The following is a 20,391-nucleotide window of genomic DNA, read 5'->3' on the forward strand; positions in this document are numbered from 1 at the left end:
TGTTATCGCAATCATTTTCTGGGAGAACTTGAGCATCATCTACCAGAATTGCAAGGTTGCCATTAACTTTGTAACTTTGGGGGGGGGGGGGGGGGGGGGATCAAATACAAAGAATGTTTGATTGGTTTAATCTTTTAAAATATGAAAACAATAGACATAAAGTAAAACATTTAATGACTTTCATAGTTTGATCGCATAAATATGAAGTTTAGTTCAGCATCCTATTTGTGCATTTTCCTCCCATCAACAAGCAGCAGCACACAATATAAAATAAAAACTTGTAACTTATCCCATTTCATATCTCACCTAAGCACCCCCATAATAATATTAACCCTTTATAGAGCAAGTGACTACCACTTCTTTTTTTGGGTCCCAATTCCCAGGTCACTTCTTGTTCATTTAGCCTCACGTCCCGTTGATATTTGTGCATCCTGGTGAATTTCCAGGAGACATAAACACTGCTTATTATGACACTAAAACAATATTTTTTGAAAAATTGAGCGAGCCCTAAAATAGGTTCAACTGGGAAGACCGGCTTTAAATTCAAATATTGCAACACTTGACGGCGCCCGATGTCCAATCCATTAGCACTGGGAGGGGGCAAACGTTCGTTCGCTCTGTCTCTGTCCAAATGGGTTAGACGTCTAGCTCCGTCAATGGCAGCCAATCGGTGCCCTAGAAAGGGTTACAAAACCAGAATCCACTTGACCTGTCAATGTGCTGCGTTCAAGTAACTTGTCAAAAAGTTGGGAGTCCACTTCGCAGGCTTGTTGCTGTTGAAGGACGGCCATCAGAGCTCACAAATCTCCCGGTGGGCTGAGCGTGACTCACTCACCTTTGACCTTTGCTGGAGGGGGGAGACAGTCTTTATTGTTCTATATTTTCAGCCAACCGCTGAATAAAAATGACGTCGATGCATTGACTTTAATGGGAACGTGGCCTCCACCTTGAGGCCATTTTACTAGGTCTCCAATTCATTTGAAGCGCCATTTGCCGCCATCCCTCCAACTTCAAACAGATTGGACGCCTAGTGCCGTCGACGGCAGGCGGACAACGCCTAAATAACATGCTTTGCAAGAGCGTAGGTTTGGTCTCAACAATGGTAGGGACGATACAAGGTACACTTTTTGCCGGGGACGGGGATCAATGCAAAATAAATCTGCATTACTACTTTTATGTGTATTGGTTCAGCCTACACCGTTCAATTCAAACCTTTGTTTTCAAAAATGACTCAAAAAAGATTTTGAAAACTTCCAGGGAAAAATGTCCAAATTTCATGAGCTAATTTAAATGGCATTAACATACACAATAAATACAAGCTTGTTAATCATCTCTTAACTATCCGGTAATGCAAAAAAATAAACATTTGTCTTAAGACCACTCCACATTATCTAAAGAAAAAAAACAATATCACTGAAAAAACAATTTGTCAGGGATGAACAAAATTTTTTTTTTTTAAATGGAGCCGTCCTTCAGGTAAAAAAAACTCTACTGCTTTTGTCCACAAGCACAGCCAAACAACAAAAAAATGAAAGCTCTAGTGGGCTGCTTTAAGGCTACATAAATAAAAAGTCAAATTGGGGAGAAGGGGGTAAAACTACCTTTCTCACAGTTTAACGTTAACAGTAGAAAACACATACAGGAGGACACCTCTAAGCAGCTACCTACTGGAGTTCTGCAGGTTAGCAAGTTCACACAGTATAATGTTACACTAACTCTGATGCAGGTCGGACTTTCAGTAGCAAAATTAGTGGTGTCTTCCCTGCTTCCAAAACATTTCTTACAGTGGCTGCTGCTGACTGAAACAAAAATCTAATATCACTTATATTTAATGTGTGTGTTGGTAGTCAAGTCATCAGCCAATCAAATGTGCGTTTAGGAGGGGGGGGAAATGGACCGGCACATTTAGCAAGTGAAAAGAGGTACCATGTAAATCTGAACATAATGAAAATAATTCACCTAATAATGGTAGGGTCAATTACAACAATTAAAACATATGAAAATGACCTCCATACCTGAAGCCATTATATAACGCAAATAAAGTTGTTTAAAAGTTGGTGGGGACAATTTCAGCATCCTGAAAAGTTGCTAGTGTTTTGTCATGACTCCCTACCGTCCCTATACAAACCTGCGCCCTTGATGCTTTGACTATTCTACCTTTTGGCAAGTTTTGCAGCGGGGTCTTTTGTGCTGTCCTACAGCGCCCTCTCGTGGTCGCTTTGCGACACGGTTTATTCTTCATTCATTCTCCGAGCCGCTTATCCTCACGAGGGTATTCTTGCCAATTCAATATGGCTGTGCGACGTCTTGGTCTGAAGCCTTCGTTGTAATGTTGTGCTTATATGATCCCTGGACAAGATTTGTCCGTAAGTATGGATGTGTAAAAGAATGAACATAATCTGTTAGTAAGAGAAATGTTTTGTTTGAGACGTTTTTTATGTTTAGCGAACTTGTCTGACGAGCTAACGTTGTTGCTAATGCTCATGTACTTTTTTTTTGTTTTTTTTTGTAGTTTTACGACAGTCTTAAGAGGACAATGGTTTGAGACCATTCTATTAATAAATAAGAACAAAAAGGAAGAAGTGATTATTAAAGCGTCGTAAACTAGCTGTGTAGGTTGGGAAAAAAGACGCTTCCAAGTAGGGCTGCAGCTTCCAATTATTTTAGTAGTCAAATAATAAATGAACTAGTTAGTTCGAATAATTGAGTAATCGAATAAGGAACATAAAAAAATTAAAATACCTGAGTTTCAGACAGTATAAAAAAACGAATAAATGAGGATCTAATTACAACAAAAGAACAATTGGCTAATTTATATAGCAAAAATCCGTTAGCTTAAATGCTATAAAATGCTAATTTAAAAAAAATTTTTTTTTTACAATGGTCTTACCAAATGTTTCAAACACATTCCCACAAAAACAGCTAAATATACCTAGAAACTAAATTAGGAATGCATTAGCTCAAACAAAAACTTAGCTTATGTTGGTCTTACCAGGGAGCAGCTGGATTCAGCCATGTAAAATGAGTTGTCTCATTCACTGTTGCCACTAGAGGGCAGTGTATCCACCCAAATTATTACAACGCCACTTCAATTAAACGAATACTCGAAGCGGCAAAATTTCATTTGAATCTTTTTCAATCGAATTACTCAAGTTAATCGTTGCAGCAGTACTTCTAAGTGAGGACAGCATATGGACATTGATCAAATTTAAGCTAGTGGCGACATAAAGCGTGCGTAGCCTCTGGGCGGCTGCGAAATGTCTTTTTGTGCTCACGCCGTCTATTGAAAGGAGTTTATCACTTACAGACGTCCAATCCATTTGAAGCGGGAGGGAACAAACGCTCATTCGCTGCTTCAAATGGATTGGACGTGTAGCGACATCAATGGCGCAGGCAATGAGTGTGAAGCGGCGTCTGACCGAGCCGTGATAGAAATGACTACATTGCCGAGTGGGATTATGCAAATTTTAAGTATGAGAAGAAAAAAAATGTCGGTTTCGGCGCAAGTGTTGGTGAACACTCCTACCTGTGTGCGGCTGGTACCAGATGTAGCCGTTGAGTATTTCTCCCAGCACGTAAAAGACACAAATGACGGCGGTGAGCACGGAGAAGAAGAGCAGGCGCGCCGGCGCCGTGATGCGTTCCAGGACCGGGTACACCCACACGCCCGTTACCCGCTGCACCCAGCAAGTCCTATGCACCCGTGTAAAAAAATTTTTTTTTACATTTTTGTTTTAAAAAAAAAAAAAAAAAAAAAACTCAGCAACAGGACGTACCAGAGGATGTAGCCCACGCCGAAGATGCACACGGCCGCCAGGCCCCGACGGCGGCCGGGATAGCGGTGGCGGGTGGTGCGCATCTCGATGAGGATGAACGGCAGCACGGTGGTGTGCTGAAAGTGCGCAGGAAACAACACTTTTCATAAATGAACTGGCTGGAAAATACGGCCGTAGAATGGCTACGATCTCGACGATCCTCCTCCGTTCCCAGTCTTTTTAAATTAAGCTGACACTTATTATTGTGGGAACATCGCCAAAGAAATCGCCAGCTTTGTCAGGTTTTTATTTCCCAACTCGTGCAACACAACAAGCCTACTGTTCGCCACAGTTGACGCCAACAACATAAGAACGTTAAAACCTCTACCGCATCTAAATGTCACGTCAGCCACACGGTGCGTTCAGGTACAGCACGCAAAACACATCCGCCACATTAGAACCCGATTCGTTACATTATTATTATACTATACTGTATTCCGCTTTTTATGTATTAAGGCCAGAGCACCGACTGGCGCGAGAGCCCTTTTGGAATGCAAAGGATTTTTTTTTTTCATGGCAAATGAAAATAGCCAATTTGGAGGCCCGAACATGCTCGAAAACTCACCAAAATTTGCACATACATGCGGGTTTGCGTACATTTGGAGAATTTTGCAACATTATGAAAAAACTGTAACAAAATGGCTCAGTGGCGACCCCTTGAGACTTTCAAAAAGGCCTCTCATATAAGGCTTTTTTCAACATACTGTAGAGCGATGAAAGTGGGGAGTTGATAAGCTGTGCAAAACCACTCCAAAAAGTCTCTCGCACCCATATTCCAAACCCAACAGGAAATCGGGTATTTTGGATCGAATATGAAATTTACAGGGTGCACGTTTCAGACATTGTCATCTAGGGAGTTAGTTGGATCCTCCTCAAAATTGGTGAGACTGTTCATGAGACATATGAGATCTTAAGTTATCAAAATGGCGAGTTTTCATTCATGGGCCTGACCTGGCGGGGTGCCAAAGTCGGCCATTTTTTGGGGAACACGCCAAATTCAGTAAATGACTAACAACGCCCTGATACAAGGTGCAGTCTTTTTCATATCTGGCATGTATGAGGGGCATCCCAGCCTGAACACGTCCGCATTGAAATATTACCCATTAGGCCTGGCGCCCCCTAGTTGGAACAGGAGACCGGCTCCCCCTCCAAGGGAAAAAAACAATTGGCCTCAAACCTGCATCAGGGGAGCCTTAAGACACGTGTTCACGTGCCTGATGAAAAATATTGAAGTTTCGTTGAAGCGGAGGGGTCCAAACGGGAAAGGTAAATTGATCGTCGCCATTTAGTCTCGCCACAAATTTTGAACGTATCTGCGCCAAACTTTCTGTGCTTGGTGAGAGTGATACCCTGAAGGTTCCTGTAGGGGTCATTTGCATCAAGCCAACAGCGCCAACTAGTGGCAACAGAAAGTCACTCACTTTACTTATACATGTCCGGTTCTTTTCAGGTTGGCCGTTGTACTTTAAAGACCTTTTGTAATACTACATTTTGAGGTTCGTGTCCATACGTCTCTGTCTGTTGCCGTGACGACACTTTGTTCGCCATTAAAAGGAAGTGGATTTTTTTTTTTCACCGACGCACGCAGCTTACAGAGCCACGGAATTTGCCACACTTGGTCAAATTGGCCCAATTCTAAGATTCCTTTTGGTTTTGAATAAGGGCGTGGCTGCACAACTCAGTAGCGCCCCCTCTTTTGTAGTACTGTCTCAAATTGGTATTTTTTTTTCCCCTCATAGTTGTGCAAATGTATTTCTACGCTCAAAAAAACAGGCGAGTTTTCAACATATTAGGTTCTCATGAGATGATTATAGAGAGGGACGATCTGTCATCACCCTGATCTGCGTGCCGTCCGAGTTTGCGCGCCGTTCAAATTGTGCCAAAATGCGAGGGCCCATTCGGTCCTGCTTGCAGGCCTAGTAATGTGCAGTATTTGTTATGCTCTGCGTAATTGCCATTTGTAATAGTATTGGCAGTATTTATTAAGGATTAAGTGTTGGTTATTAGGCTGTGGAATGAATTCATGGAATTACAATGTATTCTTACCCTGCTCGACATACTTACAAACAAGGTCCTGGAACAAATTTGCATATAGAGGTACCATTGTACTTTGTCATTATTTTGCCAAAGAATTGTCATCGAAAAATCGGGTTTAAGAGAAAATAATTGGGATTTTCTTGTCAGGCAAAAATCCAACAGCCCTAATATTCCACCTTCCTCCCGCCTTTTGCAGTAAGCACATTTGGGGATTGTGTAAGAAAGCCTGGCCTTTCGGGCCCCGCTCAATCGCGGCTCGGTCGCCACGACGACCGTACAAACACGACACGTCGATACCGCGGAACACAGCAAAATATTTACACGCGGGTCGCCGTTGTTTTGGTCCTTGGCGAGCGCGCCGTAGCAACCGATGGCGTCACTTTCTGGCGAGCGCCGCTCTTTTCACCTTGCAAGCAGGCGCACGCCGGCCAGCCCAGTGCGTTGTTGCGCCAACAGGAAATAACATTTTTCAAGATGAACCTTTTCTTTAAAAATGGTCCGATTTTGACTTTGCCGTATGAAAAAAACTTTCTAAACTCATCAATAACCTTCACCTTATTTCATAAATGGCTGCCATCTACGGCGACGGACATCCGTTCCATCCATTTGGACTGGTACGTAGCATTGTCAAGTCTTAAATTTCCCAATGGAGTTTGCCGCAAAGTGTGTTAACTAATTGGACGTTATTGACAGCTTCAGACGTCCAATCCATTTGGACAGGGAGGGTTGACAGCCATCCTAATATGACTTTTTTTAAAAAAGGGGAAATTTCATTGATTGGACAACTATCGCCGTCAACTGCATCATTGACAGCCCCAAAACATCACTGCTCTCGAGGAGATCTGCATGCAGGAATGGGCCAAAATACCAGCGACAGTGTGTGAAGAGTTACAGAAAACGTTTGGGCTCCGTTACAGCCAATGTGACGGGTACACGCAGGTCCGCGTGTGTGAAGCGGTGCGTGGAAAACCTTCCCTCCGATGCCTTCAAGTAGGGACGCTGACAACTGCGCCGTTGGCTCGAGCTTTATTGGCGCAGTGGTTAGCGTCCATGCACTGTTAATATGGGGCGCGTCGTGGGTTCGCGTCCCAGCCTGATTTGCAAATAAATTCTTTAAAAATCAAACAATGTGATTTTCTGGGGGGTTTTCCCACATTCCGTCTCATGGTTGAGGTTTACTCATGTTGACAATTACAGGCCTCCCTAATCTTTTCAAGTGGGAAAACTTACTAAATACTTATTTGCCCCACTGTATATATGTGATATCTACCGTAGCATTATGTGGCCGTACGTTTGTAGCAACTAGCAACCTTTGTAGCAGCTGTTGGCCGCACTCGGGTGTATTTTTTATTTGATTTTTTTCCATCTAGCGGCATGAACTGAACATGACATTTACTCTCTGTTCGTTCCACATTGCGTCCCGAAGACCGTGCTGACTGTGTTTTAGTTCCGCTTGACTTAGCATATTTAAATCATCGGAATATGGATGTTTGCGAATGCTTCTCGAAGCTTCCACGGCCAAATCGCGAATAATCGGAAGTTTCGCACGCCTCTTACTATCACCCACTTTAGTTTTCACTCCTTGGTAAGAAAACCATGGCAAAAAGCGGAGCCTTCCTCGTCACCTGAATGGACAATTACAGAGTTGTTGGCTTGATGTGAGAAATACGAACGAGACCGCACGTTCCCTCACGGAAAGTGTAGTCCGCTACATTGCTGAAGAGATGAGACCGCTGTTTAATGTTGTTTGATACTTATTGAAGGCACATTTTTGGTACTGCTACTTAATTACTCGATTTTTATCTGTTGTTGTTAAAGTGCAATTGTTTGTGTTACTACAACTTTATACCTCTGTGCAATTGTATTTTTTCTTGAAAAAGCCGTTTTATTCATTCTGTGCGGTATTAATATTGTTGTCTTTTACTTAAAAGAGGCATTGTCTATTGGTTTTAGTTGTGATTTAAAAATTATTTTTGAATTTAAGAGTAAACATCTCTGGGTTTAAATGGGTGTGCTTACTCTATTCTCACTGTGTTTTGGTAAATTGGTTAAAAAAAATTTGGGGGCCGCAATAATATCTCATATCGCAATAATTTAGGAGATCATTTATTGCCCACTAAAATCGCGACAGGCCTAGATGTAAAAGATCCGAGCTAGACATAAATGGAGTTTGTGACATAATTTTCCGGATGACACTTAACGATATCTGTCATAAGCATTCAGTAATGCCCATGACAGTGTCATGTCATAATTATGTCTTATGACAGACTTATGACACCGCTGTCAAATAAAGTGTTACCTATTAACCCGAAGAAAGGAAGCCGCGCTGGACTATAAACCGCAGGATTCAAAATGAAGGGGAAAAAAAGTTGCGGCTTATAGTCCGAAAATGATGGTCAATTATTGATATTGATCCATTTGAAGCGGGAGGGTGTCGGACACCGCCATCCGTTCCACTTCAAACGGATTGGACGTCTAGCGCCGCCGATGGCAAATTAACGGTCGCCCGGCCAACTCACCATGCCGTGGTTGAGCCACTGAGGGATGAAGTTGTCCAGCACTTTGGGGTAGACCAGCTCTCTGTCGTATAAATAGAGACTCCAGAAGGTGAAGACCACGAACTGGAGACGAGTTGACACTCAATTGAGTTTCCTCAAAGGCTACTCGAGCAAAACGGCGTCCGCTCACCGCTCCGACGGGGAAGGCCAGGACGGCCATCATCCAGTCCCTCAGGCCGATCAGCTTGCGGAGCTGCCTCTCCTGTTCTCGGTTAGCCCCGCCTTTGGTCAGCAGGCTGGAGACGTCGATCAGCACGCAGACGGCGAAGAACACCGCCTGAATCACCTGGAAATAGCCATTTGATATCGACAGGAAGTGACCCTGAAATGTCCTGAAGGAGATAGTAGCTTTTCTTGCAGGCACCGTCTAACCGTTTCAATCATTCTAACACACCTAATATAATCAATTGTTTCTCGTATTTACTGTTTGTACACGCCCAATATAAAATAAATAGCACTTTTACCATAGTTTAAGGAGAACAAGCAGAATATAGGGCAGAAGAGATACATGACGGCCCGGGTTCGGCTCGTGCCATTCCGGCAATCTGGCTAAAAGGTCAAGATTCCTTCAATCCGTAGGATGTGACCTGATATCAACAGGAGGCAACCCCAAAATGTCCCCATATCAACAGGAAGTGACCTCACACCAACAGGACCAAAATGTCCCTAAAATCAACAGGAAGTGACCCCATATCACAAGCTGCATTTCATAGTTACGGATATAATTCATTTTTTAAAAGGACATATTTATCATTTGGAGAGCTCACCGTCTCCCCAGTTAGCCCGGCGCTCAAAAACAATGACCGTCTTGTGTTTTTCGCTCTACGCTGCCCGTGTGAGAGCGCGCATTGTTTTCACAAGGAAAGCAGTTTGCCGTTACGCCGTCAATCCAATTCGAGATCACTCGCGGCCGCGACGGCAAATCCCTCGACTCTCGCTATGCTGAAAACGCCTAGAAAGATGTGGAGGCAATTTCATGTCACTTACTGTTGTTTTAGGGTCACTTCCTATTGATTTCTGAGCAATACCAGCCATGTTGATTGTGGCATAACGGGTCACCCGCGGTAGAGTTTAGGACATAGCGTACCGCACGGATGCTATTTTTAGACCGTGACGTCGCCATCGTAACACGGAAGTGGGACATTATAGACACACCCTCGCATACAATCCGTGTTATTTCTGCTCGTTTTCTCCGGTAATCTTTCAAAAAAGAACATGCCGATCAAACACTTCCGCTATGGAACTCGCAGAAACGAGTAGAGATTACGACACACGAAGGATGTTTTCTTCATACTTTTCCCGAAACCAAAAACTCGGAGGAAAAATTGTGAAGAATGGATCAACGTCCAAACCACCAATTTAACGCCAGCGAGGTGAAGCCATTCACATTTCACATGCAGTAAACATATTGTTGGGGCCACGGTCCTACAGAGGACGAAGAGGTAAGCCATTTGACTTATTTTTTAGCGTGGCGTTTTGCCGTGCTGTTTCTGTCTGACAATGAATGACCTGAAAAAAATGAAAACGGTATCAGACTCGCACTGCTGTTACCTTTTCGGTTGTAAAAAAACAACTTTAATAAGGTGGAAGTGTAAAGAAATTTTAGAATGAAGATTTGTTATTAATGAAAAAATGTAAAGTGACCTATTTCCATGCATTTACTATTTGGGACAAACGGGAGGTTGATGCGCCTAGCCACAATTGCTAATGTCATGAATATTCATGAGCAAAAGCGACGTGTTGCTTGCGGTACACCACTGTGGGTCACATCCTACGGATTTCCGAGCAATACCGTTCACGTTGATTGGGCGATAATATCGGGTCACCTGTGGTAGATTTGGGGGAAATTCCGGGTGACTTTCTGTTGATTTGGGGGCATTTGACGGCTGACTTCCTATTCATTAGAGGTTACTTCCTGTTGATTTGGGTCCGATTTGAGTCACTACTGGTAGATTTTGTTTACTTCCTGATGATTTTTGTGTCACTTGCTGTTGGTTCAGGGCAAATTGGGAGTCGTTTCCGGTCTCATTAAAAAGGAATATATCTGCAGAAAGGCTCCCGTTTTCCCAGCGGTAATCCGAGACGGATATGACGTCACTGCGCTATGTGCAAAGAGCCCGTCGACTTTGAAATGGCCCCCAAATAGCGACAAAGAAAGAAAAAAAAGGTGGCAGACAAAGAAGAATGCTAATTGTCTGCAAGGAAGAAAATGGTTGAAGAAGAATGGCTTGGCTGACGACATGTTAGCTCGTTCGCCCGCCCTACGGCGTCATCGCACCGCACCGCACCGCACCGCACCGCACCGCACCTCCCTCCACGCACGCGACAGCTGCGCTTGTAGCGAAGGTGAGAAGCGCCGGTAGGTAGGCCAAAAGCAGGCGGTTCCGTTTGCGCATCTGAAGCTAAGCTAGCGGCCAGGCCAGGCGAGCCTCACCAGATCGATGAAGGTCAGGAACTTCCAGCTGCCTCCGTACGTCTGGCGCGACGGCATGTCCAGAGCCCTGTAGTGGCACAGGATGGACAAGTAGGACAAGAGGATGGCGACGCGGAGCACCTGCGAGGGAATGAGCGCCATGATGCACGTTCCCGATTTCGTCCGTCGCTAGGTCGGCCGCCACCGGCCGGCGCCCCTCTCGTTTCAGGCAGGGGGGTTTCGGGGAGGGCGCCTCGACAGAGCGGCCACGTCTCTCCTCTCCTCTCCTGTCCTGTCTTCTCTTCCCTTCTCTTCTCTCGTCTCCTCTCCTTCCTGCTTCCGTTTCCGGCTTGAGAACGAGAACGACACGCTTTTCCTGATTTTTGAGCCCGGAGGGGAGAGGGAAGGAGTCGCAGCATCCTCCGCTGAAAACATGGGACGACGGGGAAAAAAACAAAACATTCGTTTTCAGTTATTTAAAAGAAGAAAAACAATTGAACTCATCATCGCTACACGTCCAATCCATTTAAAGTTCGAGGGTTAGCAGCGGAGGAACGGACTTCATCTCTTTTATGTTTCTAATTTTAATTCTATTTAAATAGAAAAAAAGAAAAACTTCATATTAAGGTGAAACATGAGAAGCCAGTCCTCTCGGTTTAAACGAATTGGCCGTCTATTTTTTCCCTTTTATCTTTCTTTGAAAAACAATGTAAACATTGTCTTTTATTCAATAATCAATCAAATGTTTAAAAGTAAATTTGAAAAAGAAAAAAAAAAAGGTGTATTTTAATGCATATTTATTGATGAATTTATTTCCCCAAATTCCAATTTTCATGCAAAGAACTACACCGGTCGAAAAACGTGACGTCATAACCATTCAATACGGGCAATGTGTCAGTACCGCTGACGGCCAGCGCGGGGCGCCTTTTGACTCCTCCGTTGCAAATGCCCTTTTACCCGCAGGTAGCTTGAACTTTAGCCTCCGGGTGTTACGTAAGCCACGTGTCACACCTCGAGATACGATGTTTGTGTGTGCGTAAGGCAAATTTAAAGAGACAGCGCCAGAAACGAGCTGTTATGCAATGCCCAAGTGTGTTCACAAGGCTAATCCGTGGGAGGCTGCGCAAGGTGCGGTCCTTAACACTGTGTGTCTTTGGGTGTGGGTGTGTGCCTGCCTGCCTGCCTGCCTGCCTGCCTGCCTGCTTGCGTGAGCAAGCATTATTCATCTGTCAGCTGTCACAGCACAGCTTTGTGTCACTTTCAGGAACCGAGTCAGCGCCTGCACACTTCTTCCCATAGATTTGCCAGGGACTAAAAAGGTCCAATTCTGTCAAGTTTTGACAAAAACCTTCTATGGCCCCTTTTATTTCTAATGGCATATTCAACATTTCCATTCAGTCCTACACATTTTCAACCTGGACCTACAAAAAAAAAAAAAAAAAACAATCTTCATTGGTGATGGCTGACGCAAAATCAACAGAAAGTGACCAATAAGTCTTCCAAAACTAACAGGAAGTGACATAGGAATGCCTCAAAGTCATGAAAAAACACCCAAATGAACAGGAAGTAGCACAGAAATGTCTGAAAATATGCAGGAAGTGACGCTAATTATACAGAAAGTGAATGCTGCAAAATCATCCGAATGTGACCCTCAATCAACACAAAGTACGTACCCATGAACCAGGGGTCCCCAAACTTTTTCCTGTGAGGGCTACATAACTTTTCCCTTCTCTGATGAGGGACCGGGGTCAGTTTGTAACCGAAAAAGTGTGACGATTGCAGGAGTGCCTAAATGTACAAATTTCTTGTTTTTCAGAAAGCCACAATCAAATAACCCTTTCTGGATTCTTCACGGAACAAAAGTAAATAAAATAAAAATAATAATATAATAATAACACTAATAGATGATAACCAAATAACCTCTCTTAGTTCTTCACAGAAAACGGCCAGGAAATGAATAACACTATTGAGAAGAAAAAAAAAATCAAAATGCTCTCTGGTATTGTTCAGAGGGCCGGACCAAATGTGGAGGCGGGCCATAGGTTGGAGACCATAAACTAACAGGAAATTATGACTTAATGCATCAACTTTGATGGGAACACGGTCCCAGGGCGGCCATGTTGGTGGGGGCGACGAAAGGTCTTTTCATGCTTTTGCCATAGACTTCATGACATTTTGACATGACACTGGAAACGGGGCCAATCCGTAGAGGGCCTATTTTAAAAACTTCAAATATTTTCAAACCAGAGCTGCTACTGACCTAAAACCGAAACAGGCACCTACCATAGGCGCATATGAGTCTCCATGAGCAGCGGCATCCAAACATTCAGTCGTTCCCTTATAAAATCCCAATTATTATTATTATTTTTTTTTTTTTTTTTTTTTTTTTTAGTATAACAAAATTTAAAATGGCTATAAAATTCTCAGATTTTACACTACATGCACAAAACTCACCAAATACAGAGGTAATCACCTATATTTTCAGGATCAATAGCAGTATTTAACATATAGAGTTTTGCCCAAAATAGCAACTTTTTTTGTTGTTTGTTTACTGCAGGTTTCAACAGTTAATAAATCAATTTTCACATCAGAAACTAAATACTGGAGGAAATCATGCAGAATCAATTATAAATAATATATAAATAGATTATTAATAAATTCTATATACAATCACAACTTATTATAGAATAGCCCTTTATTGTCATTATACAGTTGTGCAATGAGCAGCTCCCTTTACAGTGTAGGATAAGTTCAAATCTCAAAAGTGACTCTCAAATGTAAAACATCAAATCTAAATAAACATATAAAATGTGTATGAGATAGTCCTATAATTCCGGCAATGCAAGTAATCCATATGGTGTAATCAGGACGCGAGCCTCGTCTTTCAACAATCACATAGCCTCTTTCTATGTCTTGCGTTTTCCGGTCAGCTTCCTCGACTTGTGCAAGTCCCCGTTCCTTTCAGCCCTCCTGGACTCTGCTCCTTTTCCGGCCGGCCACTCCGAGGCCTTGTTCTTCCTCGCTTCTGAAGTCACATCCTTGGAGAAGCTGGCACCAAAACAGTCGAAGAGGGACTCCAGCAGGTGCCTGAAGCCGTCACTGTGGTGCATGGCAAGGGAGAGGAACCTATACTTCTTGTGCTTCCTGCACATCAGGGAGTCCCACAGCAACAGACGCCATGTGGGCCATGGGGAGGGATGGCCGCTCGAGGAACGTCTCCAGCTCTCCTTTGTCCTCTGGAACATCACCAGGATGTCGGCCGTGTCCCGGTCCGTGTTCCTCCTTGCCCGTGGTCACGGTGAGGAGCCTCAGCCCGGCGACCGCGTCGGGGTTGACGACCGCCACGATGAGCCCGACGCTCCGCTTCTCGAAAGACCACCTTCTGGGTCAACTTGTAGCCGGCCTTGACGGACTTGTAGTTCTCCCACCTGGCCAGCACCTTCAGGCTGGAGAATCGGGCCGTCCTCACCCTCTCCGGCTCCTAAAAAACATCTTTTTTCATGAAGTGTATAGTTAGCAGCCGCCATATGTAAACAAAGAGCTTTTTCCATTGAAATTTCTTGTGAATAAACGCTTAAATCCCCGAATTCTATGGACGTAAAACAGTCCCGATTCTTGGTTAAAAGCAAAAAACCGTGCACTTGGAATTTATTTTATGTAAATATGTCGAATGTGCTGCTAGTTAAGCTGCCCCCTTAGTACAACAAAGAGCTTTTTCCGCTGAAAATCTTGTGAATAAATGCTTAAATCCCTGAATTCTTTATACATATGGACGTAAAACAGTCCCGATTCCTGGTTAAAAGCAAAAAAACGGGCAGTTAGCAGATATTTTACGTAAATATTGCGAAGTATAATGCCAATGCTGTAGCGGCTAATTTCTCCCATTGATTTTGTTTCAAAATGCACGCATGGTACGTAAAATATAATAATGACCTTGAATCCTCCAACAACTCACTCTGAGACAAACCTTCCTGTTTGTATGCGGTACAGCTTTCCTACTTTTTCAACGTAAATCCATCGCTGCGTGTGACCGACTGCTAATAAATGAAGCGTAGTCTGGGGCGGCCCCCTGCGGGAAGGCGTGACGCAGTGAATGGCAAAAGTGTCAGGTCAATCGTTATGAAGTCCGTGCTTCGGCCATGAATGGAAACGGTTCATCGATCAGCGAATCGCCGCCATCCCTCCCGGTCCGAATGGATTGGGGCCTTCCATCGCAGCTAACCAGGAAGCGACCTGAAAATGCCCCAAAATAAACAGGAGAAGACCTCAAATGATCAGGAAGTGACCCAAGTGATTCTGACCCGGTCGGTGCCCCGCGGCATTGGCTTTCCTCTCCGCGCCCGGAAATCAGATATGCAAATGTCGGCGCCGACGAGGTCACGCGCCGACGAGCCTCCTCTAGGCCGAAGCGGACGATAATGCGCTGTCTTTTTGGCAGCTCGCCGTTGGGAAAATGACAAGGTTGCCGCCGCAAAAGCTCATCGGACCGCAATGTGACGCACGCGCGCACTCGCCTCCGCTTTACGACGTGTGACCAAAAGGAGAAAGTTTGGTTTTGACGTGCTGATTAGCATTTGGCCCAAAAAGGTGCTGGAAGAAAGCGAGAAATTGGACTTCTAACTTTAGAGTGAAGTGAGGAAGGGCCTCATTCGCTGCCATCCCTCCCACTTCAAAGGGATTGAAGGTGTATTGCCGTCAGTGGCAGCCACTAAGGCAGTAGCAGATGCTTTGACACGGATACAATAATCCTTGGTTTGGAAATGCGCTAGTTATGACCTCCCTATAATGGCCATTGACGGGAACGTCGCCGCCACGTCGGTCGGTCTTTTCGTGCTACTGTCGTCTATTGAAATGAGTTGACGTCCAAATCCATTTGCGGCGGGAGGCTGCCTTCCCTCCGACTCCAAATGGACTGGACGTCTATTTCTGTCAATGGCAGCCATTGAGTAAAGAGAAGATCTTTTAAAAATGGGGTAAGAAATAAGATAGTTACCATGATTTCATTTTAATGTGACTGCATTGACATTGATGCCCCTACCAACATGGCCGCCACCCTCAGGCCAATTTAGTAGCGACGATGAAAGCTCTTTTCATGCTAGTAGACGTTGAGTGGGAGGGTGGCGGCGAACGAACAAACGAACGAACGAACGAACGAACGAACGAACGAACGGCCACATCGATGACGATAGACATGCGATTTTCTGTCTTTCATTTGCTGTCCAGTATAATGCGGTCACCTCCAAACATGCATCCCTGAGAGGCGGATCTCCGTCCCGCATACCAGACGGCATATTTTTGGAAGCCCCCGGGAAAGTCTTTCCCACTCCCCAGTGCGTGGCTCATCTTCGGATGCCTTTGGAAATCCCCTGACCTGAATATTTGACCTACTGTCCGTCCAAACGCCAAATTCCGACCGGCAGATCAGTTGACGCTCCGGTCACATTAGCACTATGGAAGCTTTCCACGAAGGACATGTGACTCGATCGATAGGAAGTGACCCGGAAATGCCCTAAAACCAACAGGAAATGACCCCGGATTGCCCCACAATGGGCAGGAAGTGACCCAAAATCAGGAAATGTGCCTGCTTAAATGATCAAGGTAGTGAATCAACAGAAAATGACCTGAAATCAACATGAAGTGACCCACATATTCCATGAAATCATCAGGAAATGATCCAAAAATGTATAATGTGACTTTGGAATGCCCCAAAATGTCGATGTTCAAGATATGCCGTGGTATGAAAACGTCAAGGTTTCAAAACTGCAAAAATTTTCCATCAATGAGGTATTAGCTTTTTTTTATGTCCCAAAAATGCATGGAGAAATCCCTCAACCCGCCCCCACCAGTTGTTGCTCAGTGTCAGTGAGTCAACTGTGCTACACGATGGCTGGAGGAGGTGACAACGAAAAAAAAAAATCGCCACACAGGGATTCACACAAATACTGAGTTCTAGATCACAAGGCTGATTGATGTACACTTCACCCCTTCCGATCACTTATCTCTCTGAACCCCCCTCTTTTCTTGGTTATCAGGCTCCTTACACGGTGTCAACCGGAAATACAACTAGCTAACGATAGCTCCAACATATTCATAGTCAATTAGAGTAAGCGTTCAATGTATTTCTTGTTGTTGTTTGTGCTTTTTATGTCTCTATATCTCCCTCTTTTCTTCTGTTCTACCAAAAACCCCTTCAGGTTCGCCGCTTTCTCCTAGTAAAGGAGGTACGTTGATCTGTTGAATAATCACAATGGATGTATGTCATACTTCCATGCAGGGGCGGACTGGGACTAAAAAGCAGCCGTGGACTTTGACTCAGCCCAGCCCACAAGAATCGCTATACAAAGGGAAACACAGACCCCCCTAGGGGGTCCGTGGGCATGACACCCCAAACCGGGGGAATTTTTTTTTTTTACATTTGATTGTAAAATGCATCAATTTCGTGCACTTTGAGAGAAAATGAAGAAAATGTGTCTAGACTGCGACTGTCTGACTTGGGGCGCTCAAAGTACTGCAAGGCTTGTACTGGAGTTGGGTTCATTTTCTTTACTAGCTCTAACAAATGAAAGAATTTATTTTTCAAAGCAAGTTTTATGTATCCAATTGATTGTAATATATCTCTAAATATCTCTGTCTATAAAATGACTTCATTATTTATGCCATAATTCAGTGGCTCCAAACTATTCCACATAGGGCCGCAGCAGGCGCAGGATTTCATTCCAACAAAACAAGACAACACCTATGCACCAATCTGGTGTCTTACAAGTGTAATCAGTAGATAGCAGTCAGTTGCTGCTTGTTTTAGCAGAAACTTCATTAATTAAACTGTCGGTACTCGATCGGTTGAAACAAAAACCAGGCCCCACGGCGGCCCATGAGGACCGGTTTGGAGACCCCTGCCATAATTAATCTTGCCATACAAATAATAAAGTTCAATGAAAATACAATAAACATTTCAAGACAAATCCTGTATACATAACCTTCAAAACGATACATAAATGGTTAAAAATATATATCATATCAATTTAACTACCTAAACTTTAAAGTAAAACCATTCATTTGATCAATATTTTGTGTCAGGGACGCGAGCAGGCAGGCAGGTTGTGTGGACCCAAATGCAGGGAAAACGAAAAAGGCAGCGAGGCAGGTGGCAGTGAACTCAAAAAACGTTTTAATAATAACTAACAAAAATCACAAAGTACAAACAAAAAGACTATGGATCAAAAGGCAAGGTTAAAACCAAAACTTACTTAAACAGAGGGACTGGTACACGAGGGCGTTGACCGGACTTGAAATTGACGTTCGCATAGACAGACATTGACATAGACAATGACGCAACAAGGCGTGACAAGAAACTGGGTCATTATATACGCAGACAAGGGGTAACGAGACGAGGAACAGGTGGATGCAGATTGCAGGATACACTGGGAAAACACACACAGGTGAGAGCAATGGGTAATCACAGGGACAAGTCACACAAGGAGAAACCAAACACAAAACCTAACATTTTGTTATATTTCTTTTGGATTAATATTGCTGCTGCGTGTGCATGCGTTGTTTTACAGCTAAAATATTTTTTCTTAGGAGAGTGATAGTAGGACTAGCATACTGTAACTTGACACGATTGCAAACGGGTACATCGACTACCCCACGGGCCGCCACAGTCTCGTTCATTGGTGGGAAACACTGTATATTAACTGTTCAACTTTTACCGTAGTCTGGAGGTTGTCCGTAACCTACTACACAGTACACACTGTGGTAAAGAACTGCTGCACACTGCCACCACTGAGCAGAGAGCCGGAAAACATGGATGAATAACAGACAATTATTGCAAAATGTTGATACTCCCATTTTTTTTTTTAAATTGCAAAGCACTCCTTTCTCATCTATACAAATCTTTAAACAAAGTGGCTTTATTATTTTCAAACAACTTTGCATACCCTTTATTAACATCACTCAAACACTGTTTGACTCACTTAATAAGGTAAGATCAATAATGGAGAACCCTTTTTGACATTGCTTTCACAAACAACTCGCACAAACAAAAAATATGAACATTGACATTCTGTGTAATACTAGATAAATTCATTTGAATACCGATTTTCTGGATAAAACAAACAAACAAACAAACGGAGAGCCAATTTTGCCTACTCCATTAATTTTATTGTCAGGGGTGACCTATTCAGTGTGGTGTGATATCTGAAGTCGAGGATTATACGACTTAAACTTGCTAATTTAACAAAGACTATCTTTACGCACACACAAAACGACAATGTTCGCATATGTGCTAGTGGACTGATGGTTACTGTTGTACATAAAGTTCAGAAAATAAATAAAAAATATATTTACTCACCGAGAGAAGTTTATCCAAGGGTGAATTCGAGGTTCGTCCTAATTGCCGTTTTCTTCCACCTGTTGGCTGGCGCAAGCTCGAAGCAGAAAATGGCCAATTCTTTTCCCGTGGTAATATACACATGTGATGGGAATTTAGGAAGTTGCACCAACTTAATAATGGAATAGAAATTAAATTTCACTCACTTAATCTTTCCCTTTGTTACGTGAAAGCAGAAAAGCTTATTCAAAAACAATATACTTTTAAGTTAATACGTCTTTCTTAATATTTAATTTTGATTAACTCCATAAAAGAAGTTACCAACTTAATAAAACAATGAATAGTAAAAAAAAGTCATTTTTATGTTGAAAAAGCTCATGTTTTCAAGTCATACCAACTAGCCTCATGAATCATTTTTTTAGAGTGTAGATTCATTTGGACCGGGTGAGGCGAATGAACGAATGTTCATGAGTCCAAAAGGTATTGGACTTCCAGCGCCGTCGATGGCAGCCAAAGCGATAACAAGGTAGTAGTAACTCGAAAATGGCCCAAAATCAAACATGCTGAGATTAAGGGGGGGCCTGGGCATGGCCCCCTTGTGGCCGAAAATGTCATTTCATGTCATTGACTTTCCTATAGTATATGAATTTAAAATTAAGCCTTTGCCGGTAAAATGTTGTACACAAAAGTTGTAAAGGAATAAAACCAAAAGAAAAATGAATGAAATGAAGAAAAATCATGTGACTTGCACCTTAGAGACTGCCATTTGCTTTGCTAAGCCAAAACCTGGCTGGAATATTCAGTCAAAAAGGATGCGACGTATACTTCTCCACTACATGAGACAGAAAAACGTGCGTACGCGCACACACACACAGCTGGGATACCAGTATGTACGAGCATGGGCCAAGCTACTATCCGAGCATACATCTTGTAAGTTAATTTTATTGCTGACACTGCTTAGGGGTCATCAACATGTTTGGCCCTCTGCCACAAAAGTCAAACTTCGCCTATCCCCAAAATCAATAGCAAATGGCCGAAAATCCGCAGGCCTAATGTCCAGAAATGATTTTTTTTTTTTCTAGTTTTTAAAAGATAGAGAGGTATAGATCCATTTCGAATGCATCAGCGACTTTGCGAAAGGACAGACGGGAAGCAAGTGAGAGAGACGGGTCGCTCCGGAGGTGACCGGGGAATCCTGCTCTCTCTAACCGGCAGACACAGCGTCGTCCTCGGCCAGCG

The 20,391-nt window shown here is 43.4% G+C and overlaps 1 protein-coding gene across 1 annotated transcript; it reads right to left on the reverse strand.

Annotated features, from left to right (window-relative positions):
* Positions 1–116: 116 nt before the first annotated feature.
* Positions 117–20,150, reverse strand: aig1 (androgen-induced 1 (H. sapiens)). Its single transcript, XM_057822920.1, has 7 exons — positions 19,174–20,150; positions 10,845–11,248; positions 8,541–8,696; positions 8,372–8,473; positions 3,777–3,892; positions 3,527–3,693; positions 117–847 (listed from the first exon to the last, which is right to left on the reverse strand). Exons 2-7 carry the CDS (start codon positions 10,983–10,985, stop codon positions 828–830), a joined length of 702 nt encoding a protein of 233 aa, XP_057678903.1. The 5' UTR covers positions 10,986–11,248; positions 19,174–20,150; the 3' UTR covers positions 117–827.
* Between the last annotated feature and the right edge of the window lie 241 nt (positions 20,151–20,391).

Source organism: Corythoichthys intestinalis, chromosome 19 (genome assembly GCF_030265065.1).
Source record: "Corythoichthys intestinalis isolate RoL2023-P3 chromosome 19, ASM3026506v1, whole genome shotgun sequence".
Taxonomy (NCBI): Eukaryota; Metazoa; Chordata; class Actinopteri; order Syngnathiformes; family Syngnathidae; genus Corythoichthys; species Corythoichthys intestinalis.